This window comes from Sodiomyces alkalinus, assembly GCF_003711515.1.
Source record: "Sodiomyces alkalinus F11 unplaced genomic scaffold SODALscaffold_1, whole genome shotgun sequence".
Taxonomy (NCBI): Eukaryota; Fungi; Ascomycota; class Sordariomycetes; order Glomerellales; family Plectosphaerellaceae; genus Sodiomyces; species Sodiomyces alkalinus.
Window position 1 is genome coordinate 2137867 of NW_021167079.1, and position 24422 is coordinate 2162288.

Here is a 24422-nt window from a genome sequence, read left to right on the forward strand (position 1 = left end):
GGGCTGTCGGACACTGTGTGGCCATGGAGGCCAGACCATAGTTGACCATTTCTCATGACCGAGCGACGGTGCCGATGATTTAGCTGGTGGATGGAGTTTGGGCGGTAAAGTTGGCGTTGCTGGGTTCGGGCTGGCTTCACCTCTAGCTTCAAAAGACAATTCTGCTCGACTGTCCAGTCACATCTTGAAATGATATCTTCGCAGCTGGAAGGGGTTTGTCCATGTGGCTACCTGTGAGATACCCCAGCAATAGTGCCATTCATATACATTCCACCTGTCTATCTCGTCATATGCCGGGGTCTCTAATGCAGTTCTCGAAATTCCGACCTATTTCAGTACCAGATGCTCCTTGTTCTATGATGACGAACGGTCTCCTTCCCCCCGGCCTCGATCTCTTTCATGGTATCATACAAGAAGAAATCAATCAAGACGGCGTTTACTTTTGCGTCGGGGTGCTGCTTCACGATTTCCCGCCGCAACAACTCGACACACCAGATGCTGCAGGCTATTTTTAATGCCGTCAGCCCAGCTTTCGCCAATAACAGGCGCCGTTTACTGAGTCCAGAGAAGGGAAGTCGTTTTGGGAGGGCGGGGGTTGTTTAGACAGAAAAGATGAAGGTCGTGAGACAAAACGAAAGCCAAAGCATTCTTACCTCTGAGTTGCACCTCCCACCGCGAGCCGCTCTCGATAAGCGCCCCACGGCTAATGGTGGCGGCCAAGGAAGGGCTGTAATATAGACAGCCCAGAGTGTTGAGGATTTGGGGAACGCGGTAGTCGGCGAACATGGTAATCTTGTCGATGTCGCGGAAGGCGCCGAAGCCCTGGCCGCCGAAGCAGGCCCAGACGTCGGCGACGAAGATCTGGGCGCGCTTGAGGAGGCGGACGGGACGGCGACGGCCGGCAAAGAAATGCTCGTCGCGGAAGCAGGGGAAGTCGCGGGCCAGCAGGTTGACGAGGCGGACGGCGGAGCCGTCGGCGGCGCGGACCAGGTTGGCCACGCTGCCGTCGTAGTGGTGAGAGAGAACGCGGCCGGCATCGCGGAGGCAGTCGAGGCGCTCGGCGAGCATGGGCATCTCCTCTTCGGTCGCTGAACGGAAGACGTGGCGGAGGATCTCGAGGGTGCATTCGTCTTCGTTCTTCCAGAAGTCGGGCGAGGTGATGGCGATCTTCCTCTTCTTGGGGATGGCAGCCTGTTCGGTTTCGTCGATGCCACTATTATGCTCGCCATCGCTACCACTCTCAACACCGTTACCATCATCGGCGCCGTTACCATCATCAGCACTACTGCCGACCTCACCAGCACTACCACTCTCGCCAGCACTGCCACTCTCACCGGCAAAACCACCGTCAGCAACACCACGACCGTCGCTGACACTACCAGCCTCACCAGTGCTAGCACCATCGAGACCGCTAGCATCATCAATGCCACTGTCGCCCTCACCATCAATAGCATCATAGGCGGCGCCGTTGCTGGAGCCATTGGCGTCGTTCGCTTCGTCCAAGGCACGACGCAGGGCGGCGACGAGGCTCCAATAGCCGGTCCAAATGCGGCCACGGTACTCAATGGCAAAGCGCTCCTCGTCCGGCAAATCAGACCAGAAGGAGAAGTTCAAAAGATCCAACACGAAGACGAAAGCGACGGTTTCCTCGTCGTCGGGGCCGGACGGGGTGGGGTGCAGCTCGTGGGAGGACCAAGAACCGGCGGAAAATTCTTTGCGCTGCATCTGCGCATGGATGGTCTGCGCGGCGGCTTTGGTGGACCGCATGTCGATGGCGACGTCGATGGAGTCATCGTAGACGGCCTCGGCATCTTGGAGTACGCCCGTGTTCGGCTCCGCATCGGCGGCGGGCTTGCCCAGGAAGTGCTGCCGAAGGAGCGCGAGCAGCTCTGGGTCGGCTTCGTCGTCCGACATGGCGGGGAGGCAGCGGTCTTGTCGGGAATCGAATGTAAGTACCCCTGTCCCTCAGTTCTTCTGTCCTGCAAAGTCCAGAGGGTTTGAGTCTGAAATGTAAGTCTCCTGAGGAATCGGAATAAGCCCAAAGAGATTGCTGGCGGTGTCTTGGCCGCGGGGCGACCCAGGAGACGATGACATTGACCGCCTTCTAATCATTGCACAGAGATAAAACAGGTGGAGCTCTGACTTGTCACACTGATCCCCGACCATTCCATACCTTACGCCGCGGAGGCCAGATTGGCATCTCCATCTCCATCATGGCATTTGTGGTTAAGGGTAAAGGTCCATCAGGCTTTATGAGCTTCTCTGCATGGCGATCTCCATCGAACACTTGAATATACAAGGTATCTACCTACCGGAGATCGTGTGACAACCATGTCGGAACAAGTACAACATGTGTAAATTATACCTTTTCGCACTGCTACTACAACACTTACCCGCATAAAGCGAGACGCTAAGGTACTCTTTAAGCAGGCACGGATATATTCGTATATTCGTTGCGAACGTGCCGACGACATAGATATGCTGTGGCATTCCACCGTCGTGGCCTCGAGGATTCAATATCTTCCCAGGCTGCGAGAGACGCGTGTGGTAATTCTTCAGCATTCTAGATCGGACAGGTCTGTTGCTGGACAGGTCCGTCCGGATTCCGGTGTCAGAACAAGAATATCGGTACGCGAACTCATAAATCTTGTTCCTTGGAGAGTTCTATAAAGGTACTCAAAGGGAATGTCTATCTACCTTAAAAAGCACTACAACAAGGGCTGTGTGACACACGTGACATGTACCCTAAGAACCGACTCGGTAAAGTCACACGCTAACCTACTAAACCCTGGTAGAGGTGTAGACGGCTCGAGTAAAGACGTATAGGTATGTACACGGTACTACAATTCGTCCCGCCAGACCAGGCACTTCGTCATTATTCGCGAGGTTCGTCATGCATCGCAGCACCGATCACAGGGAACCGTTTGGGGATTTAATTCCTCCAACGTTCCGTCGTATTGGCCAATTGCAGCTCAAGCGCGGAGATTCCGCACCGTACGGCACCTTGTGCGTAAGTGGCTTAGTACCGTCGCTTCGTACGAAGTATCGTGACTTGACACCTGCCAGATACCCACTATCGGCTCGGCTTAAGAGGACTTTACAAAGTATGGATACAAAAGCCTTAATCCGCAGTGCCTTGTACCTTAGTCAATTTTTCTCATGTAAGGTACGTACCTCAAGGTACGGGTGCAAAGAACTACCGAAACGTATTATAGCTCCTTCCTGCTTCCCAACACAAAACCTTGCTACCTTCCAGGTTCCCTGGCTCGAACTGCCTCACAGACTCAACAGCCTGGTTGTTTCCGGGGGCTTCACCTCGCCCTCAGTTGCCAACAACATCTCTCTTTCTTCCCTTTTTCTTTCTTCTAAACGGTCTCTTTATTTTCTTCTTCCAATATAATCTGTTCTTTTTTCTTTCTTCTTCTTCTTTTTTCTTTTTCCCCGAGAATTTTATAATTGCCTAAGCCACTCCCGTTAGACACGTTTTCTTCAGCAGCCATCCGATCCGCCGTTTCCTCTGAGCTCATTCATTGTATGCGCTGAATCACGTACATCACCATCTACGTCCCGGCGCGCGTTTGATCCCACTGCGTCTCTCCGCACCCTTCCGATAGCTCTTGCCGACCATGGATCCTCCGCAAACCAAAGCGTCGACGCCAGCGATCGCCACGCCAGCGACGAATGGTGCTGGCGCTGGTGCGCCTGCGCCTCCGCCCTCGTCCACGTCTACGCAAACGACACCTGCTGGTACAACACCTCCCGCGCGAGCGCTTCAGCGGCAGAGGCCCGCGCCAAAGCCGCGTGATAAGTTTTATTTCCAGTCCCTGGGTCCATCCGCCACCTTCAATGTCAAACAGGTTCGTCACCCTCACTGTTCACGGCCATCCAAAACATCCACCACCCCTCGACAGTTCTATCTCTCCCTTGTGAAGGGTCAGAGCTCGAGGGTTTTTCTTGTTTTCATCATTCAGTTTTACGGCCATGGACTATCTACCGCTTGAGTGCAACGTCTTTTCGTCCATGTTGACATCATCGCAGGCCCGTGTCCTTATGGTTGGTGCCGGCGGCATTGGATGCGAATTACTGAAGAACCTCGTCCTCACCGGTTTTGGGGAAATCGAAGTCGTCGATCTCGATACCATCGATCTGAGCAACCTTAACCGCCAATTTCTCTTCCGTCACGAACACATCAAGAAGTCGAAGGCGTTGGTGGCCAAGGAGGCGGCCCAAGCGTTCAACCCACAAGTCAACATTGTTGCACATCATGCCAACATCAAGGACTCCCAGTTCAACGTTCGCTGGTTCCGCGGCTTCACCCTCGTTTTCAATGCGCTCGACAACCTCGAGGCGAGGAGGCACGTCAACTGGATGTGTCTGGCAGCTGACGTGCCTCTGATCGAGAGCGGGACTACAGGTTTCAATGGCAACGTTCAGGTCATCAAGAAGGGTGTGACGGCGTGCTATGATTGCACGGAAAAGCCAGTTCCCAAGTCTTTCCCTGTCTGTACAATTCGGAGCACCCCGAGCCAGCCCATACACTGCATCGTCTGGGGCAAGAGCTATCTCCTGAGCGAAGTCTTCGGCGCCAGCGAGGACGAAGCCGCATACGACCATTCCGAGGATGCAGATAACGCGGCGGAAATAGTCGAGCTTAAAAAGGAAGCCGCCGCTCTTCGTGAGATTCGGGAGTCGCTGGGTACAGGTGCCTTTCCCCAGCTGCTCTTTGACAAAGTTTTCAATGCCGACATCGTCCGGCTGGCGTCTATGGAAGATGTCTGGAAGTCACGGAAGAAGCCCCAGCCGCTCGACTACAGGACACTGTTGGAGCGATCCTCAAGCGCTTTAGCCTCAAAGGAGCAGATTTTGCGTGACGACCAGCGATGCTGGTCCCTCGAGGAGAACCTTGTCGTCTTCATCGACAGTCTCGACCGACTCAGCAAGCGCATGCTAGAGCTGAAGAAGGCTCACCAGGGCGCGTCCGGTCCCGAGCCCGTCATCGAGTTCGATAAAGATGATGTGGATACTCTGGACTTCGTTGCCGCCGCAGCCAATATTCGGTCGGCCGTATTTGGCATCGAGCCCAAGTCGCGCTTTGATATCAAGGAAATGGCCGGTAACATCATCCCTGCTATTGCTACGACCAACGCTATTGTGGCTAGTCTCTCCGTGCTTCAGGCCTTTAAGGTCTTGAGGGGAGAATTTCAACAAACTAAGGAGGTGGGTTCCATTTTTCTCAGCTTGCTCCCTTTCCCCCCCGTTTTCTTTAAGAAAATAAGAAAATCAACAACATAGACAGCGGCCGTTGTCTAACGAAACATCGCAGTTGTTCTTGGCTCCAAGCAACCTCAATCGTCTTATCGGCTACACCCGATACTCTCTCCCGAACCCGGATTGTCCCGTCTGCAGCGTCTACCAGACTAGTGTTTTTGTGGACCTGTCAAAAGCCACCCTCAACGACCTCGTTGATGACTTCGTAAGGTTGCAACTCGGGTATGGAGACAAGGAGTTCGCCGTCAGCAATGAACTAGGACCCCTCTACGACCCCGAAGAGACGGAGAACTTGCCCAAGAAGCTCAGTGAACTTGGGATCAAGGGAGATACTTACCTGACGGTAATTGATGAAGACGACGAAGACCCATTTGTCAACGTCGTCATTAACATCGAAGAGGCGTATGTGAACAACTTCAACAACAAACCCCTAATTTTACCCCCTTCTCTCGAGTATCCATATTGTACAGCATTTTGCTAACATACAGATAGAACGGATCTGGTGGAAGACAAGCCTATCAAGGCAGTGGCTGCGGATCAGAAGCCGCAAATTCCTCGAAGGCCGAAGAAGGTGCAGCCAGTTGCAGTTGTTGCCAACGGCACAGCGCCTCAGTTAAATGGGAAGCGTCGTTTGGAGCCAGACGCCGCGGAGCCCAGCACGAAACGCCGGAGGTCGGCCAGCGAGGCCGAAGAGCCCCAGGCCAAAAAAGCGAAGACAGCCCCGTCAGGCCGGGACGACGTCATCGTCATCGATGACGATGAAACTGGCCAGGGCGTCGTTGTTCTCGATGACTGAAAGTTTAATAACTGGCATGGATTTTATGACGGGCCCGCCCGCTGTGAATAACTGGTCCAGGTGTACATGGTCCTCATACTGCACTTAGACCTCCATCTAGGTTCAAGATGCAATTGTTGGCATAAGGATTTTGGGCAAGAAAAACGGCAGCGTCGGCCACCTCTTCAGCCGTACCGAGCCGCCCGAGAGGTATTTTCTTTTCGAGAGGCTCCTTCGACATGTCTGCGGACGAGCTTGTACATTAGCAAGGGCATGGATGGAGTTGGGAAACCAGTGGAGGCTAGAGTGTAATAGCCTCGTCATTGGGAACTGACTTGCTATCATCTCGGTTTCGATATATCCAGGCACGATGGCATTAGACCTGATACGCATCGGGGCCAACTCAACAGCAAGAGCATGTGTCAGGCCTATATCCAGAGCATGTGCGAGGGAGGGAGCATCCAGGGTTAGCAGCGTGGTGGCTTGACGAGGGGGTTTGAGCAAGGGATCCCTTGAGCAATATTGCAGCCGTCTGGGTTCAGGGAAGCCACGTAGAGAAGACGGCGAATGGAATGGAAACATGTACGAAACGTACCCAGCAGGCCGGCCTTGGAGGCTGCATAGACACTTGCTCCAGGAACGCCTTTCTGTGCTAGCAAACTTGCAATGTTGATAATGCAGGCTATATAGAAGGGCGAGGGGGCGGGGGGGTTAGTTTTCTTCTGCTGGACAATCCGGGTACACGTCCACAGTCAAGCTTGAGCCATTGCAAATGTCGAAAGAAAAGGGATTGGGCCCTATATTCCGTACTATGATTGACTTACCATCTCGATCAGCGCGGCGCTTTTTCATGCGACGCGCCATATACTTGGACGTGAGCACGGCGCCCAGCAGATTCGTGTCGAGCACCTCCCTCGCATCTTGTAGGGAGGTCTTTTGAATGAGCTGCCACTGGGCGACGCCGGCAGCGTTGACGAGGACGTCGATTTGGCCGGTGCGGTCCCAGATGGCGTCGAGAACGGTGTTTTGCTCGCTATACGTCTCATTCGCGTCGGCGTCCTCTCGTGTTGGGTTATGGCTTGTCCCCCGATTTGACAGGTCTAGACGGCGATACGCGTGGCAGAGATTCTCGGGGGAACTGGGAGGGACGGACTTGGGGCTGGATGCGGCATGGACGGGGGAGAGGGCCTGGTCAGGGAAAGGGGGGAGGTCGGCAAGGATCCGGCGGAGCTTGGACTCGTTGCGGCCGGTGAGAGTGACGAGGGCTCCCTCAGCGGCGAAGCGGCGGGCTATGGCGGCGCCGATGCCGCCGGAGGCGCCGGTTATGAGGCAGTGACGGCCTCGAAGGGGGAGGAGGGCGCGGGAGGCGGGCATGGTGGACGGATGAATAGGTAGTGTTCCCCTACGTAATGCGTTGTTGAGAAAATGCGAATGAATTCTTACAACGTACTATCAGACCGAGACGTACTGGTACCTCGTAGGGTTACGATGGAAGTTTAATACCTTGTTTTGCTATTGAAATTCCATGATGATACCTACACCACGTACATGCCCACTGTGGATCTGTGGATCCAGAATGTCTGATCAGTGGCCAATTGAAATCCGGCAACTTCAAAGTCCCTTACTGTCAGATGCCTACAGCCACCTTATCGGGGTGTGACTTGCGCTATTTCTGTAGACGGATGGGGTACTTCCGACCGATGTATCTATATTAATTTCCCCTTCTTTTACTTTATAGTTGGATATTTCCGTAGAGTATCTTTTACTCTTCTTTAATGCATATATATATCTTTTACGTACCTTATTTTATATGCTAATAGTTATAAGCCCGGCGTTCTGATAAATAAAGCTATTTCGATAGATCCTATAGCTTTAAGGCAGTTAAAATAGCCTTAAGTCTATAGCGGTTAGCTAAGTATTATTAGCTACGTCCGCCTGCTTTATTTTAACCGTTATTCCGTTATTCCCTTTTATTCAAATCGCTTAACTCGCTTAAGTCCTATATCATTCTATCGCTCCTCGTTTAATCGGTCTATTATAGTCGGTTTCGATAGTTTATTTTCCTATAATCCTAGTTAGTTAGACGATAGCCTTAACTACGGCGTTACCCACGATAGGCTATATAATCCTTACCTTACTAAAAGAATAGCGTTATTAGATTGAGGCTATTATATAGATAGCCTACGCTAACTAGGTCTCTAACCTTATTAATCTAGACCTTAAGGAATCTAAACGTCCTTAAAAGCTCGAATCCTCGGAACCTCTAAAACTAGAAGAAGGTGACGAAGATAATGCCTAGGATCATAAGTTCAAGCTATAGAACGTAAAAGAGAATAAATATTAGTAATAGTAACGTGGTCTAACTACTCTTTACGACTATATCGCGAAGATAGTTAATCCTAACCTTAAAGATTAGTACGCGGGGAAGAAGGAGGTTAAAGATATCCTAATCGCTTTAAAGGACTATCTTAAACCTACTAACGCTGCCTAAAAGTCCTTAGTTAAGAAGAGATAGGAAGAATATATATAAAATATACGGAGGTTATCCTATAAGCGTTAGCTTTAGGACTTTATATCGCTATACTAAGATTTGAAGACCTATAGCGTTAGATCTCCTAATACTATAGAGGATTAACTTAACGTGTTTTTTAGGGCTATCGGTACTATAGCTTTAGAGTAGTTAGAGGCGCGCTTTATAGAGATTTTAAGGGAAGATAAGGAAGACTAACCTATTATCGAAGAGGTTATAAACGAATATACGGTTTAGTTACGCTATAGATATTCCTATAGGCTTAATAAGAAGCCTATAGCGTTATCGCTCTATATGGCGATATTCCTAGGAAAGAATAAAGATAGCAGATAGTAGCCTATTAATTAGGGAGGTTAGCAGTAATAAGAAAAGGAGGGTTCTTCAGCACCTAGGGAATATATCTACGATTATATTAAGATAGAAAGAGCTAAACGCTACTACTACCCGTGTAGTAGCTGCCCGAATATTAATTTAACGCGCTGCTAAAAGGGCTTTACGCCCTTAAAGGAGGTGGTGGAACGCTACGACCGCGTTATTAAAAGCTAGAGTGCTTCTAAGTAAAAGAAGTTTAGGGAGTATATTAAAAAGAATATCGATAAGACTAAAAATAAGGCAAAAGAGTCTAAAGCTAAGTTACCAGAGAAAGATTAGTCTAAGGAAGTATCTAATTTCATTAATAATAGGGAAGAGGATTCTAACGATAGCTCTTACGATATATATTTTACCTCTAATTTCGTGGGAAAAAAGGTAGTATCGTCGACCTCGCCGTCGGTTTTCTCGCTCCTACAGACCAAACAGGTGGTTAGTAACGACCTATTTAATTAGTTATTAATCGATTCGGGGTCCCTAAGGTATATAACTAATCAACGCCACCTACTTAAGGACTTCTAGCCTGCTACCACTATCGTTAGATTTTAGATAGATGGCAGTACCTCTAATCTAGTAAAGGGATACGGCACCCTATATCTTTAGGTTAAAGATATAAAAGGATATCCTTATACCCTTATACTAAAGAGCGTGGCGTTTATAGATAGATATCCTATAACACTGCTAGCGACACATAGGTTATAAAAGGATTAGAACGCTGTTTTTATAACCGGCAGAGATATCTTAGTAATAGATCGATATACCTGTCTACCGTTAATTAACCTTAACGGCTAATATATCCTTAAATCTACTAAGGGCACGCTATAACACTTATAGTAATAGAGCTATTTTAACAGCTTAAGGGAACCAAAGCCTATAAGCGTGGCCGACGCCCGTTTATAGTATAAAAGGCTAGGGCACGTAAACCCTTTAGCACTGGCGTAGCTGGAAAAAGGGTGCGTAGGAGGTATCGTGGCTTTAAAAGAAGGAAGAGCGGCACTTTTAGTGGTGGACTACGAAGCTTACGTTATTAGTAAGACAAAAAGGATAGTATCGCGATATCCACTTATCTATAGACTAATAAGGCCTTTTTAGAGGATTAACGTGGATTTATTTTCTATAGATCCTACCGCTAATGGCGACGATACTATTACCCTATTCTACGATCCCTACACGTATAAAAACGTGATAAAAACGATACTAGGGTATAACACGTACTATTCTCGATAGCTAACTTCGAACACTTCTTATAAAGGCAGTATAAGCTGCTTATTAGTATAATTAGACTTAATGGAGAGAGGGCGCTATAGAAGAAGCTGGATAACTAGTCTTTAGATCGTGGTATCCTGCTAGAAAGATCGGCTCCTTATATAGCCGTATAGAACGCTAACGCCGAACGGTATAGGGGTATATTATCTTCGCTATCGCGAGGGTATTAGTAGATGCCTTAGGCTTCTAATAGGATTTATAGCCAGAGATTATTATAGTAGCTACGTATCTGTATAACCAGATTCCACGCAGGGATCTAGGTTAGTAAACCCCCGAGGGAGCGTTAAACGCGTGGCTATAAAAGGAGGGTATCGTTAACTTTATAACCACTAATCCCTTAATTACGCACCTAAAGAGGTATAGTTATAAGGCGTACACGTTAACTGCTAACTACCTGCGAGGAAGGTATAAGAATAAAAAGCTCGCGCCGAGGGTATATATCGGTTATTTAATCGGTTACGAGGGCACTAATATTTTTCGGATTTAGGTGCTAAAATTAGGGAGGATCCTGCGTATAAGGGACGTTATATTCGACGAGTTAGTCCTTTATGAAAATAGGGGAGAGGAGCCTAACGTGCCTTTAGAGCTATATAAAGAGCTTAATCTGCTATTAGATTAAGGGCGAATCCACGATCCTTTTAGTGTTATAACCGATATCGTCGATTTTGGTATACCTATAGTAACGTAGTAGAACTCTATAATAGAGGCTTTAGAAGAGGGAAGGAGGCGTTAATAATAACTTTAATCGTCAAAATATAGGGGGGTAATAGCCGGCGATGGTGGTAAAGAATTAAAAACTACTACTAACGTAAAAACCACTGAAAACGCCTCTAAAAACCAATTGGTTGCTAACTAAGAGGTATCACATGGAACGGCTGCCACGGCCGCGGTAGGCATAGTGCCTGCCGTTATACCTGCCGTTATTCCTGCCGTTGGTTCTTCCTCTTTAACTGCTATTTTACCACCCTCTTTAATAAGGGTATTAATTTTACCCTCTTTAATAACCTCTTCTTCCTCTTTAAGGCCTATTTATACGCCCTTTTCGCCACCTCCTAACGATCCTGTAATTAAACGTAGCGATTAAGAGGAATCTAATAATACTAGCGGATCTTCCTTTACCTTAGAGGAGGCTATAGGCGAGGCCACTGATAATACCGTCGGAATAGGATTATTGTTACCTGACTAATCCGTTATTAAAGAGACTATAGCTATTACCGCTACTCCTTAAATAACTAATCCATAAGTAGTAACCCTATCTTTAGTAGCTAAGTCTAATCCTACTACTACTATTACTATTTAGGCCTAATAACTAACCTTTTATTCACCTGCTTTAGCTTTAACGCCTACCCTTATAGGGCGGCCTGCTCGTAATCACCGACCTTCTTTTAGATACGACGATTACGTCTCCTACTTTACCTTTAAGAAGCCGAAAAAGCCGCTATTACGCCGCGAGATACCTAAGGAACTGTTGAATTAGTCTTAGATGCTTAAGAGCCCCTATAAGCTATAGTGGTTTAGGGCAGCTATATAAAAGATGGATACACTTAGGTTAATAGGCACCTTTAAAGCAGTAGAGCTACCCTAGGGTGGGTAACGTGCCTTAGACCTTAAATAGGTCTTTAAGTATAAGGTTAACCCGTGGGGGTATATTAGTAAGTTTAAGGCGGAGTTATATGTGCGAGGCGATTAATAGCCTAAAAACTACCTTAACGCCTACGCTTCCACCCTCGCCGGTAGGACTTTTAGGTTATTAATAGCTATTACTGCCTATTTTGACCTGGAGACACGTTAGCTTAATGCCGTTAACGCCTTTACTAACGCCACCCTTAATAAGAAGATCTACATTAAGGATCCGCCCGGCTAGCCGCTACTTTAAGCAGTAAAAGGTATAAAGAGCGATAAGGACCTCGAGGCTATTTTAAAGCTATCGCGACCACCTTCACGCAGTATATAACGCCTACGCAGGGCGTTATATAGTCTTCGGCGTTCCCCTAAACTATAGCACGAATAGCTCTCTTCCGTTTTAGGTAAGTGCGACCTAAAGTAACCAACTAAAGATAATTATGTCTTTAAAAGTAAGGAACTAATCGTCTTCTTCTACGTGGACGATATTATTCTAATTTATAGGAAGGAATATTAATCTACTGCTAATTCTCTTATATAACGGATATAGCAGCACTTTTAAGTAAGGGACCTAGGCCTACTTAAGTGGTTCCTAGGGATTAGAGTAGTTCGAGATTGCTAATAACGTCGGCTATAGCTCCCTTAAGAACTATATTACCGAAAAGATTAAGGCTTTAGGGATAGATTTCCCCTTTAATAGGCGTAGGGTTAAAAGCCCTCTTCCTTTTCCTAACGTTTTAAAACTATCTACTACTAACTAATAAGCCTCTACAGAGTTAATCCACCTACATTTACGGAAGGTTAGTTCTATTAATTACGCGGCCTATTAGACCCGGCCTAACGTATCTAAAGCTGCTTTAAGGCTTACCGAATTTAATACTAACCCGTTAAAATAGTATCACGATACCGTAGACAGGTATTTAAAGTACCTCGTCTCTACTAAGTCCCTATACCTTTACTTTAGACCACGTAATAACCACTTATAGCACGCACTTTACTATGCTTCTAACATAGCCTTTAAATATAACCGTGAGACGCGGTATAGCTTTTAGAGCTATACTATACTATTATTCGGGGGTCCTATAGACTAGAAGGTCAATAAGTAAACGAGCGTTATAACCTCTAGTATTAAAGCCGAGCTTATAGCACTTTCTACTACTACTAGGCAGTATATCGCGATAAGACGGGTAATTAAGGACCTAACCTTAACCTTTAAGGAGGAACCACTAACGATATACTACGATAACGACTAAACGAGGATCCTATTAGAGGCTCCACGCCCTTAAGTTATATCTAGATTAAAGCATCTAGATATCCACGCCCTTTAGATCCGATAGGTCGTTTAATAGAAGAAGGTCCTAATCGTCTGGATCTCGACCTAAGAGATAGTTAGCAATAGGCTAATTAAAGTACTTTCCCCGCAGAAATACAAGGCGTTTATATATCTATTAGAGATAGAGGTCCTAAGCTAAGGGGCTTAAGGTAATTTATAAGAGGCGTAGTACTGAGTTTATAATCTATAGCCTAGATTAACCGTTATTTTAGTGCCCTTTAGATTATTATTTAGGCACCCGTTTTTAACGTTATTATAGGGTTAATTTAACCATCTGTTTTAGACGTTTTTAACGTTTTTAGGCATAAAAAGAGCGCGCTTTTCAATAAGCCGTTTAATCGTTGGATTAATATCTAGGCCTCTATTTTACCCTAGATTTACGGCTTTAATTAAGCAGAATAGTCAGGATTAATCCTGTAGTTCTATGGGGGTGTGTTAGATGCCTATAGCCACCTTATCGGGGTGTGACTTACGCTATTTCTGTAGACGGATAGGGTACTTCCGACCGATGTATCCACATCAATTTCCCCTCCTTTTACTTTATAGTTAGATATTTCCGCAGAGTATCTTTTACTCTTCTTCAATGCACACACACATCTTTTGCGTACCTTATTTTGTGTGCTGACACTTGCACAGAAACGTACGGATATTCAGGGGCATGGGGAATTGATTACCGGGGGCACTTCCACAGGGTCTTCTCACGGTGGCTTGATCAAACCCTCCACTCTCTCGCAGAGATAAGCCACAAGCACAAAGGGTGGTAGGTACTTCGTAGAGTAACTTTTTGTTTTACTTTGTACATGTACTTTCCGCCCTCCCACCGAGTCGAGGTCCACTCAACGGAGCTTTGGGGGGTATAATTCCGTTGCCGACCGCAATGGGACCCTTTTTTCTCAACCCGAATCCTCGCCCAAGCCAAAATCCTACAGTGGCCTCCTCTGTGCCGGCTTCCTCACAGATGTCCTGCGATACCGTCTACCCTCCTTAATCCTGTAATTATTATTTTTTCGACCAAGTTCTCGTTATCGTTTCTCTCCACCCGCCGAATGCCGCCGACGCCGACCGCGCAGTAGTCCGAATCCTCGACAACACGACCCCTCTCCCTAACATTTTCTCGACTTCCTACTTCCGACCTTCGAAGATGGACAAGCCCTTGAAAGGGCAGTCCGCCAATGCCGTCCCCGATGCAGGACTGAGGAGTCTGAATCACTGTATGTGCTTGTCCTTTGTTCTCCATCTCAGCTACCAGCGCATTGGGGCTCTTTACTCGCCCATTTTCGGGGGAGAACCCCTGGGGAGCGATGCGGGAGGGGGAGACCATCGACCACCGACCACCGACCACCGATCGTCAGCCGGTTCTCTTCAACTCCGGGCCCGATTCTTGGCTCTTCAACGATGGTGCTGGGAATTGCGACTGACATGACTTCTGTATAGACAAAATGATCCTACCGACCTGGCGATACAACCTCCGACAGAGTATTCTACCACTGATCCGATGGGAGACCCCCTACCTGGCCTGGCTACAAGACAAGGCCCGCAGCCCCGCGCTGGACAGTTACTTCGCCATTACCGCAAACCTGGGCACACATACATTCTTCATGGTCATGCTGCCCATTCTGTTTTGGTGCGGGTCTCCTTCGTTCGGCAAAGGGTGAGTGTCATAGCTTCCAGCTTCCTTCTCGCGACCCCACTACTTTTCGTCTGACTCTCCCGACAAGACTCGTTCATATTCTTGCCTCGGGCGTCTTCTTCACGGGCTTCGTCAAGGACCTCTTCTCCCTCCCCAGACCACTATCGCCACCTCTCCAACGAATTACAATGTCGGGTTCTGCCGCTCTCGAATACGGATTCCCTTCCACCCATAGCGCCAATGCCGTCTCCGTTGCTGTGTACTCCATCCTGCTCCTCCGCAGCCCCGGGAACACCATGTCCGATACGACGAAGCTGCTGCTGGAGGGGGTCTCTTATTTCTATGCCTTGTCCATCGTGGTGGGCCGTCTGTATTGTGGTATGCATGGCTTTTTGGACGTCATAGTCGGTTCCATTCTCGGCGCCGCCATTGGCCTGGTCGAGTTCTACTACGGGCCCCCGCTCGACGCGTACATGCACGCTAGTTCGTGGGTGGCGCCTGTGCTGGCGGCCCTGGTCATCATCGTTCTTGTCCGCATCCACCCGGAACCGGCGGACGACTGTCCCTGCTTCGACGACAGCGTGGCCTTCGCCGGCGTCGTCATCGGCCTCGAGTTCGGCACCTGGAGTTATGGGCGCATACCGGGTGACCCCTTCGATACCAACGCGCACGGCGTGAGGTCGCAGGACATCGCCGCCTTCGGCCCCGTCGTCTTCATCGCCCGGATAATTTTCGGCGTCGCCATCGTCTTCGCCTGGCGGGAGGTCATGAAGCCCACGCTCCTCCGGGCCCTGCCGCACCTTTTCCGCCTCATCGAGCGCGCGGGGCTCTCGCTGCCGCGTCGGTTTTTCAAGCGCGCCTCCGAATACAAGTTCGTCCCGCCCGGTTCGCGCATGGACACGCTCCTCCCGTCGATGCGGGACCTGCCCCGGGCCGTCGAGTCGATCCGCAACCCGACGAAGCGAGGGCGTTCCGTCTCCATAGGGCCGCAGAGCGCCGCGGACGCTTACGAGACGCTCGCGTACCGGGAGCGGCGGCGGCGGGAGAGCATGGAGAGTAATAACGGCAGCCTGCGGAGCAAGGGAAGCATGTTCGAGCTACGCGGGGGAGGACGTGGTGGTCCTGTTCCTGACCTGGACGGCAACGGCAACGGCAACGGCAACGGCAACGGCAACGGCAACGGCGCCACGGCCTCGGGTGTGCATGGGCCCGGAGCCGGGACGCTGGGCGAATACGAGAAGAAGATGGGAAGGGGGGGTGTGCTGGGGCATCCGGACGAGGAGGGCTCAACCCAGTTTCCCACTCTGGCGCAGGAGGCGGCAGAGGAGAAAGAGATGTTCTCGCGGTTAGTACGACCGCGGGTAAGGTATGATGTTGAGGTGGTGACGAAGTTGGTGGTGTATGCAGGTGCGTTTCTCTCTCACTTTCTCCCCCCCCCCCTTTTTTTTCGATATTCCCTTGTTTCTTCTCACATAAAACGGACAGACGCTGACAACTATAACCAAAAACAGGAATTGCAGGGCTCGGTGTGGAAGTGATCCCCTTGCTTTTCGAATTCGTGGGTTTGGGTTCCCTACATCTTCAGAATACGGCGTAAAAAAAACCCCGGAAGAGCGAGAAGTCGGAATTCTTTTTCTTTTCCCCATCCTTGAGTCCTTAATTCTTTCCCTTCTCGCAGCCTTATATGCCGGGCTATTGTTTTCTTTTCTCACTCTCCCTTCTTCTGTTTTCTTTTCCTCTCTTGGAGTGTATGAGGGGCGGTTAGACATGGGGAATTTTCAATTATTATGCCTTAGGGTCCTCTCTTTAGGGGAAAGGAGTTTGTCGTTCCATGGCAGAGGTGTATATCTGACCTACACATGGCGGAGCGGCTTATGAGTCTGGGACCGTCGTTTACCGCACGGCGTTGGGGAGAGGAAAGGCGACGTGACATCACAGTTCCGATATCTTTATTGGTATTCTTATAGGTATTTCTTTTTTCCCTTTTTTTTCGTTTTGTTTTTGGTGTCTCTTTGGTTGAGAACCTCCACGGAGGCAGTTGAATGAGGGAGGCGAAACTGCCGGATAGAAAGATCATCTTTCATGTTGCTTAAGGCATTGGGGTCTAGTGGAATATGACCTACTCGTCGCCGAACCTTGGCAAGAAGGTTCTGTCTGCGACGAATAATTACCTATCCCCGAGTTAAATGATGCGATTGACTGAACGGTGTATTGTGTTGGTAGGTGGCATCCCGCGGGCCGTTTTTGGACAAGTGTCTTGGTCTTGGGATGGCGTAGCCAGAGACGGTTAGGGCTGCTATGGAGTAGGACTGCATGTTCCTGCATGAACCGGGCATTTTTCTTCTTGCATGACGAACCGACACCGACCTGGGATGTGCAACGTGGAGGACCAAAGCCTTGGATAAATGGCAGATTACCTCGGCGAGTTTTGCGTCTCATTCTGAATTTGGCCCCCTCCACTCAATTGGAATATGAAAAAGACCAGAAGGCTGGATTGTGATGAGAACCATCTGTTCTCTTCCGTCAGTAGCTCCCTGTTGAAGAGGTGGCCAGTGAACATTACCGATGGTCGATGGGCACGTTTTTGAGCGAGGCCTTCTAGCATCTCTGAAAATGATCGCCGTTCCATGCTGCGTCGGTTTTTAGGACAAGTTGCACGACTGTACTCCTGATGTCTTGTGTACCTAGTTGGCAAGGGCTTTTGCCGTATTTACCCCTATTGAGAACATTTCTGGTGACACCCACGATATTTCTGTCTCTATGGCGCTGTTGAAGCGTCCCTGCATGATGAGCAAGGCCTTGTCAGGGCTGACCTCCCTTCTTCCTCCGCTATATTTTATCTATGTCACGGTGATCATCCAGACTGCCAGCATGATGAGAAGGCAAACGAAAGCCAGGAGAATTTTACGGGATTTAACGGACCATAAGAGAACAATGGAAACGAATGACATGTTAAAATTACTCGAGGACAGCGGTGTCTACGTTAGGTAGTTCATTAAGGTAGGTACCTTACGGAGAGGGACGCTTCTTATTCGTGCTTCGGAGACTGAGGGTACGAGGTATTATCCATCTCACAGGGCTGAAAATGCGGAGAAGGTAGAGCCAGAACACGTCATTGGAACTTTCGATCTTATCAGTTGCAGCCTCAGGCGTCGACATTCTTGCAACAAGGATAAGGTACTGTATAAGTGTACCGGGAGCGGTACCTTCCTACGAAGTAATTACTCCGTGTTCGCAGTACCTTTTTGAGGCCGAGTCGAGTCTCAGTGTAGCACCCTGACATTGTCTTGCACCGGATGTACGAATAACCATTGACAAATATGTTAGCTAATTAATATTGGGTTCTCCACCTCGACCACCTTTACCGTAGGATGGCAGTCCGTATCTGTACAAAAGAAATCGCATTCTTAGTCACAATTATCAGGCGGGTTTGTCCCTGGAGGCTTTGGATTATCATGGTACCGGGGAGTCAACCTGGTTTGTACTTCGTACCTCTGAAGCCTTCATAAGGTAATTGAGCCCCGTACTGAGACTGCTACGACCACTGTAAATTTGGTGTTTTCTCCCCTCATTCTCCCCCAAACCTAACCTGCCCTTGTCGAACGACGTTTTCGGTACCTTTTATCTGGTGTACCTTTTCGCTTGCTCCCTTTTCCCTCTCTAACGTACGTACTCCATACGGAAAGTACGCCCCCCAATCCACGCCCACACTCGCCTTTTCCCTTCTCCCTCAACCAGCTTACGACCTCTTTCCTTTTCGTAACTGCCACCCTATCATTATCAGCACTGGTTCCGACACCCAAGACGTTGCAAAAACACACAAACAAAAACACACCTTTGTTCATTCGAGACCCTATCGACTTGATATCGTCGCCCAACCAACGCAGTTGCATGGCCGGTCGCATGTAGGCCCTCAAGACCATGTCGTCCGAGGCCATCCGCGCCCCCGCGCAAGAAGAGCTCGTCTCTACCTCGGAGCCCGCGCTTTCCAACAACACCTACGACTCGACCAGAGCTAATCATCATCACGACTCCGACCGCAATCCGAGTGAGCCTGCAACTACAGCCAACCATGCCGCTGTGGACGTCGACGACGTTACTGCTGATGCCGAGCCTGCCGAACCCGCTTTCCTTCATTCGCCCCCTGATAGCAACAACATGGCAAAATCCGAAGCCTCCGACTCGGAATTGAGCGACCTCGACGACGATGCCGTTGGCCTCGGGCCTGATGCCAACTCCGCCCCAGTCTCCGATTCGGTCCCCGATCCCGTCCCCGTTCCCGTCCCCCAGCCCGAGGAACTCAAGGCAGAAGATGACATCGGTGACATCGAGCCTGCTGACTGGTCTGGCCAAGTTCCCATCTTCCGGCCGACCATGCATCAGTTCAAAGACTTCAAACGATTTGTCTGTCCCGACCCATGCTCCCCGTTTTTTTCCTATTATCTTGCTACTTGTTTCCGCCCCTTGACCTCAAGACCCGTCTATGCTTTTTACTGACATTGACGTCAATCGAATAGATGGAAAAAATCGACAGCTATGGTATGAAGTCAGGCATCGTCAAAGTCGTCCCTCCTAAGGAGTGGAAGGACTCCCTCCCCAAGCTCGACGCGCTTGTCAAACACATCAGGGTTCGAGATCCGATCAAACAGGATATTATGGGCTCCAACGGCACCTACCGCCAAGTCAATATCTTACACCAACGCTCCTACAACCTGCCCCAGTGGCGGAAACTCTGCGATCAGAGCGAACATCAACCTCCGGCTCGACGAGGCGAGCGCCGCATTCAGGCTGATAGGCCCAAGCCCAAGCCCAAGCCCAAGCCTGCGCCGAAGCCCCGCGCTGCGGCCGTCGCCAAAACTACCGCCACCCCTGCCAAGACGCGTGGTCCAGGGAGACGGGGGAGGAAGAAGGGTGGCCGAGGTCGTCCCAAGCGCGAAGCGGAGCCCGAAGACCGTCCGTTGACCCCCGAATCCCCCCGACCCGACGAAGACGAGCCGACCATAAAGAAAGAAGCGATCGAATCCGTCGAGAACGATGATCCCGGCATGGAACTCGACGGGGATGACGAGCCGACTCCTACCACGGCCAGGATGGGCAGGATGGGTCGTATGGGCCGCATGGGCGGTGCGGCGAAACCTGCCAAGGACACGACCCAGACCGTTTCTGCCCGCCGGAAGTACTGCCGCCGTGAGGGCTCAGCAATGATCGACGAGGAGCTCTTCAAGGACTTCGATTACGATATGGACACTTCCGAGTACACCCCGGAGAGGTGCGAGGAGCTCGAAAGAGCCTACTGGAAGACTCTCACCTACGCGCCTCCACTATATGGCGCCGACCTCATGGGCACCTTTTTCGATGAATCGACCGAGACGTGGAACCTGAACAAGCTGCCCAACCTCCTCGATGTACTGGGGACGAAGGTTCCTGGTGTCAACACGGCCTATCTTTACCTCGGCATGTGGAAGGCTACCTTCGCCTGGCATCTCGAGGATGTCGACCTCTACAGCATCAACTATCTCCACTTCGGTGCACCCAAGCAGTGGTATAGTATCGCTCAAGCCGATCTCCCCCGCTTCGAGGCCGCCATGAAGAACATCTGGCCCACTGAAGCCAAATCCTGTAACCAGTTTCTCCGCCACAAAGGCTTCTTGATCTCTCCGCAGCACCTCAAACAGCACTACAACATCACCGTCAATAAGTGCGTATCCTACCCCGGCGAGTTCGTCGTCACCTATCCATATGGCTACCATTCGGGCTATAATCTGGGTTACAACTGCGCCGAGGCCGTAAATTTCGCTCTCGATTCTTGGCTGCCCATGGGCAAAGTCGCCAAACGGTGCGAGTGTGCCCAGGCCCAGGACAGCGTCTGGGTTGATGTATACGACATTGAGCGCAAGCTGCGGGGCGAGGAGACCGAGTTCGAAGAGACAGAGGAGGAGGAGGAGGAGGAGGAAGGAGAAGACGAGGACGAAGAGATGGTATCCGGTCTTCCAAGCCCTGCATCTAGTCACACCGTCAAGATAAAGGTACCTTCTCGAAAGCGGAAGCGCGATGCCAAGGACAAGGATGCGAAGAAGAAGACTAAGAAGATCCGTCTCCGCGTCAAATCTCGTCCAGAGCCAGTTTGCTGTCTCTGCCCCAATGATTTGCCAGGTGCCGAGGTTCTGCCCACCGATGACGGGCGGAAGGCTCACCGAATGTGCGCCTTGTACTTGCCAGAAACGTACATTGACACCGTGGATGGTAAGGAGGTGGTTGCCAATGTCGCCAATATCAACAAGGATCGTATGGACCTGAAGTGCTTGTTCTGCCGGTCGAAACGCGGCGCCTGCTTCCAATGCTCGCAGAACAAATGTGCGAGGGCATACCATGCCACCTGTGCTGCCGCGGCTGGTGTTTTTGTCGAAGAGGCCGAAGTGCCTGTTTTCGGCGAAGACGGCACCGAGTACAAAGAACAAGCCTTCGAGTTCAGTTGCCGATTCCACCGCACGAAGCGAGACAGGAAGCTGGGAGGGCACGTCTTGGAAGAAGACACGCGCATTCGAGACGCCGCCAGGGCTTTGCGAAAGGGCGACATCTGTCAGGTCCAGTATTACAGGGGAGACATATTTGCCGGTGTCGTCGTCGAGAATAACAGATCGGAGGAGACACTGCTCCTCGACGTCATCCCCAACAGGTACGTTACACCCAACAACGAACAAGACGATCATCTGCTGATGAGAACCAGGGACCTCGTGGAGGTTGGGTGGAAATGGCTTCTGCTGCCTGATCCGGCCGATTATCGCCTTCCGAAGGCTTCCGTCAACGCGATCCCTCTACCGTCGTCACAGAAAGCCAAGGATCGACTCAACGCGAAGCGTGTACTGGACGAGATTCCGAGGAAAGACGACCGGTTTGTGGACGGGGGCTTTACCTGGGCGGAGTTCAATACTTGCGACGAGTTCCAGAAGAACAAGGATCAGGCGAAGATCGACCTGGCGGCCAAGGACAACCAGGTCTGGTACTATCTTGGAGCGACGTCTACTGAAGCCAAGCCCCAGTATACCGAAAACCCGATGCTTTCACGTCACAACCCGAGGAGCAATTTTCTCGACAGCATCCCGAAACCGCCGAAGCCACCGAAGTTGGCCTCACAACAGGTCAACTCTCAGCGGCGCGCATCATATGTGCCACAACACCCATCTCCCTTGGCCAATGCTACTTCGTTGCCAGGCTCAGCCAATACTGCTGCTGCTGCTGTCAATCCGAGAAAGCCTTACGTATACAAACCCCGGAAACTCATCCAGCCCACATGGAATCACACATCATCTCAGACCTTCGAGGCGGAGCAGGTTGCGCCCAGGCAGTCAAGCTCGCCGTATCCACCCGGCCAGCAGCTCGGGTGCGGTACCGACCCACGCTTCCAAGGGCAGGATGGCCAAAGCTCTCAGGCTACCCAGTTCGTGTTCGCACCATCCTCCTATACTACGCACCCGACCTACCTGGCGTACACAAGCCCGCCCGGTCTGCCTCCTGCAGCCGCACCGGTAAGCCAGACACCGCCACAGGCACGCTGGGCCCCGCAGTCGGTGCAGCCACAGCAGAACCAATATCACGCCCCGCGTAGTCAGCAACAGGACGCTCGACAGATCCCAAGCCAACCCCACCAGGTTCTTCAGGGGGACGCTTCGAAGCAACAGCCGGCCCATGCCCCGGCCCCGGCGAGCCAACCTCGCCCAGCATTATCAAGTCGGCCTGTCCAACCGCCGACACAACGGCGAACGACTCACGCTTCCACCGCGCAACACGAACCGTCAGTATACCAGAAATACCCCTTCTTCAGAGCTCTTCACAATCGGTACATCCCATTTGTCGTGGCGCTAAAGACAAGAGGCAAACCAGCTAACTCGGGTTTTATAGTGACTCTAGCACGTACAGGACGCCGTATATTCCAAGTTCTCTGGGAGGCGGTTTCACCAACGGATATGAAGGCAACTTCCGGGCTCACTTGCTCCAGTCCACGGCTGCGGGGCTGTACCGCACCGTTCGTCCCGGGTCATCAAACAACGCTACCAACACCACGTCCCATTGGTCTGCCGTTTCCCATAAGGCGTCCCAGTCTCCAGTCCCGCCGGGTCCCTCGGGGCAGCATCAATGCCAGGCAGGGAATGCAGCGTCTTCATCGGCTTCATCTGATGCCAGCTTGACTGGGCCCCAACAACTGGGATCGCCGGCACTGGCCCATACTCAGGCTCTCGATGGCCCGGGCCAGCCTTGTCAGGGGATGGGGATGCCTGGTGCCTTTGTTACCCCGACCACCAGTCAACTACAGTTTGGGGCAAATGGGAATTCTGCGTCGTTGGCGCCTCCTATCCCGTCTCAAAAACAGGATGTATCTCCAAATCAGGCCACGGCCTCCGGGGAAACCTTGACGCCGACGTCCAACAGCCCCAGCATGACCAGCCGGCTGCGTACGTCAACCGTCGGACCCGATCCATCCGCCGTCGTATCTCCGCCCTCGGACTCGCATAGTCCATTAGCTACCTCCAACCCGGCCGCTGCCCACCAGACGCACCTCATCGACGGGAAAAATCTCTCCGCACCAAGGCCGGTGGGCCCGAAAGTCCAATATAAGGTAGTGCAATCCCGGGCACGCCCAGATCAGCCATGTTTCGCATCGACAACTAACAGCAGGCCAGATACCTGAGAAAGAAACACCGGTGCCTCTGCCCCCAATGTATCTCGCGGCCATGAGAAAGACATCGACGACGGCAACAACCTCACCTCCGACAAACCCCAGTTCGGACCAGTTGATTAGTGTTGAGTTGAAGAAGGTTGCCTCTCTAAACCCAACTTCGCCTTTTTCAGCGAACAATGAGCTGGTCTCGGCAGACCCTGGGCCTACTGCGACGATCCCAACAACAGCAAAGGCGCCGCGGCTCTCGGAGACACCAGTGCCTATACCCCAACCGAAGGGCATGGCTTCAATGCCGCGATCCCGGACTACCTCCGGGAGCGCGTCACCACGTCGCTCAGCACCTCCACCAAATACAGTACCCCATTCGCCACAACCGCCACACGAAACCGAGTCGCAGATAACCAACCAGCACACGCCAGCATCACGAACTCCTTTTCAGCAGCATCAGCAGCAGGGACAAGGTCCCCGCGTGCCCCAAGAATCCCCGGTTCCTCTACCGCCGCTACCTGGGAAAGCGACCGTTTCTATGGCCTCGTCGTTGTCGACGTTCGATGCGCAGCCATCGACAACACTTCCTTCTGATCCGGCTCCACTCGCGCAAGCGACGGCAGCAGGTTGCGGGCTCCTGGAGGCGCCACAGGATTCAACGGCACTGGTTATGCAAATGATGACAAATTTGCGACGGGCGAGTTCAAGGACTGCAGCAAGTTAAGCAATCCGGTTCCCTTGGTGAAATGCACAGGAATTTCAACCCACCTCCTTTTCCTCATAAAAAAGAAAACCGACTTGGGGGTTTCATTCGGATTAAAGGGTTGGAACCTGTCCTTCTTTCAGTGTATGATTAGCCTTGTTGTTCCCTTGGCTTCGGCCATGTATAAATGGGAGATGCACCAGCTGCTGCAGCGAGAATGGGGCCAGCAGTTTGATTGCGTGGAGGGTTTTTTTCTTCTT

At 50.9% G+C, this 24422-nt stretch overlaps 6 protein-coding genes across 6 annotated transcripts; 3 read left to right on the top strand and 3 right to left on the bottom strand.

The window, feature by feature from the left end:
- Positions 1-99: 99 nt before the first annotated feature.
- Positions 100-2222, bottom strand: SODALDRAFT_347362 (hypothetical protein). The gene is made up of 2 exons (XM_028613301.1): positions 654-2222; positions 100-505 (listed from the first exon to the last, which is right to left on the bottom strand). Exons 1-2 carry the CDS (start codon positions 1912-1914, stop codon positions 333-335), a joined length of 1434 nt encoding a protein of 477 aa, XP_028470155.1. The 5' UTR covers positions 1915-2222; the 3' UTR covers positions 100-332.
- Positions 2223-3271: 1049 nt separating this feature from the next.
- SODALDRAFT_326524 (SUMO-activating enzyme subunit uba-2) lies at positions 3272-6286 on the top strand. Its single transcript, XM_028610184.1, has 4 exons — positions 3272-3857; positions 4039-5217; positions 5324-5670; positions 5761-6286. The coding sequence occupies exons 1-4, from the start codon at positions 3627-3629 to the stop codon at positions 6062-6064; spliced, it is 2061 nt and encodes a 686-aa protein (XP_028470156.1). The 5' UTR covers positions 3272-3626; the 3' UTR covers positions 6065-6286.
- On the bottom strand, positions 6081-7524 carry SODALDRAFT_13301 (NAD(P)-binding protein). Its single transcript, XM_028606719.1, has 4 exons — positions 6868-7524; positions 6639-6725; positions 6379-6471; positions 6081-6286 (listed from the first exon to the last, which is right to left on the bottom strand). The coding sequence occupies exons 1-4, from the start codon at positions 7415-7417 to the stop codon at positions 6138-6140; spliced, it is 879 nt and encodes a 292-aa protein (XP_028470157.1). The 5' UTR covers positions 7418-7524; the 3' UTR covers positions 6081-6137.
- A 6781-nt stretch (positions 7525-14305) lies between these two features.
- On the top strand, positions 14306-16391 carry SODALDRAFT_267331 (PAP2 domain protein; the record flags this gene model as incomplete). Its single annotated transcript, XM_028607544.1, has 4 exons — positions 14306-14375; positions 14599-14815; positions 14883-16201; positions 16306-16391. The coding sequence occupies 4 exons, from the start codon at positions 14306-14308 to the stop codon at positions 16389-16391; spliced, it is 1692 nt and encodes a 563-aa protein (XP_028470158.1).
- Positions 16392-16715: 324 nt separating this feature from the next.
- Positions 16716-17420, bottom strand: SODALDRAFT_13371 (hypothetical protein). Its single transcript, XM_028606725.1, has 2 exons — positions 17358-17420; positions 16716-17304 (listed from the first exon to the last, which is right to left on the bottom strand). The coding sequence occupies exon 2, from the start codon at positions 17231-17233 to the stop codon at positions 16868-16870; it is 366 nt and encodes a 121-aa protein (XP_028470159.1). The 5' UTR covers positions 17234-17304; positions 17358-17420; the 3' UTR covers positions 16716-16867.
- A 1167-nt stretch (positions 17421-18587) lies between these two features.
- Positions 18588-22936, top strand: SODALDRAFT_13428 (hypothetical protein). Its single transcript, XM_028606730.1, has 4 exons — positions 18588-19198; positions 19312-21470; positions 21522-22590; positions 22694-22936. The coding sequence occupies exons 1-4, from the start codon at positions 18716-18718 to the stop codon at positions 22694-22696; spliced, it is 3714 nt and encodes a 1237-aa protein (XP_028470160.1). The 5' UTR covers positions 18588-18715; the 3' UTR covers positions 22697-22936.
- Positions 22937-24422: the final 1486 nt, after the last annotated feature.

Coding starts and splice junctions, on each gene's coding strand:
- SODALDRAFT_326524 (XM_028610184.1), top strand. CDS start 3,627: ATGGATCCTCCGCAAACCAAAGCGTCGACGCCAGCGATCGCCACGCCA. Junction 3,858..4,038: donor CCACCTTCAATGTCAAACAG/GTTCGTCACCCT, acceptor ACATCATCGCAG/GCCCGTGTCCTTATGGTTGG. Junction 5,671..5,760: donor GTCATTAACATCGAAGAGGC/GTATGTGAACAA, acceptor ACATACAGATAG/AACGGATCTGGTGGAAGACA.
- SODALDRAFT_13301 (XM_028606719.1), bottom strand. CDS start 7,417: ATGCCCGCCTCCCGCGCCCTCCTCCCCCTTCGAGGCCGTCACTGCCTC. Junction 6,726..6,867: donor GCGCCGCGCTGATCGAGATG/GTAAGTCAATCA, acceptor CCTTCTATATAG/CCTGCATTATCAACATTGCA. Junction 6,287..6,378: donor CGAAACCGAGATGATAGCAA/GTCAGTTCCCAA, acceptor GCTCGTCCGCAG/ACATGTCGAAGGAGCCTCTC.
- SODALDRAFT_13428 (XM_028606730.1), top strand. CDS start 18,716: ATGTCGTCCGAGGCCATCCGCGCCCCCGCGCAAGAAGAGCTCGTCTCT. Junction 19,199..19,311: donor TCAAAGACTTCAAACGATTT/GTCTGTCCCGAC, acceptor TCAATCGAATAG/ATGGAAAAAATCGACAGCTA. Junction 21,471..21,521: donor CTCGACGTCATCCCCAACAG/GTACGTTACACC, acceptor GATGAGAACCAG/GGACCTCGTGGAGGTTGGGT.
- SODALDRAFT_347362 (XM_028613301.1), bottom strand. CDS start 1,914: ATGTCGGACGACGAAGCCGACCCAGAGCTGCTCGCGCTCCTTCGGCAG. Junction 506..653: donor GTGGGAGGTGCAACTCAGAG/GTAAGAATGCTT, acceptor CATTAAAAATAG/CCTGCAGCATCTGGTGTGTC.
- SODALDRAFT_13371 (XM_028606725.1), bottom strand. CDS start 17,233: ATGAGACGCAAAACTCGCCGAGGTAATCTGCCATTTATCCAAGGCTTT.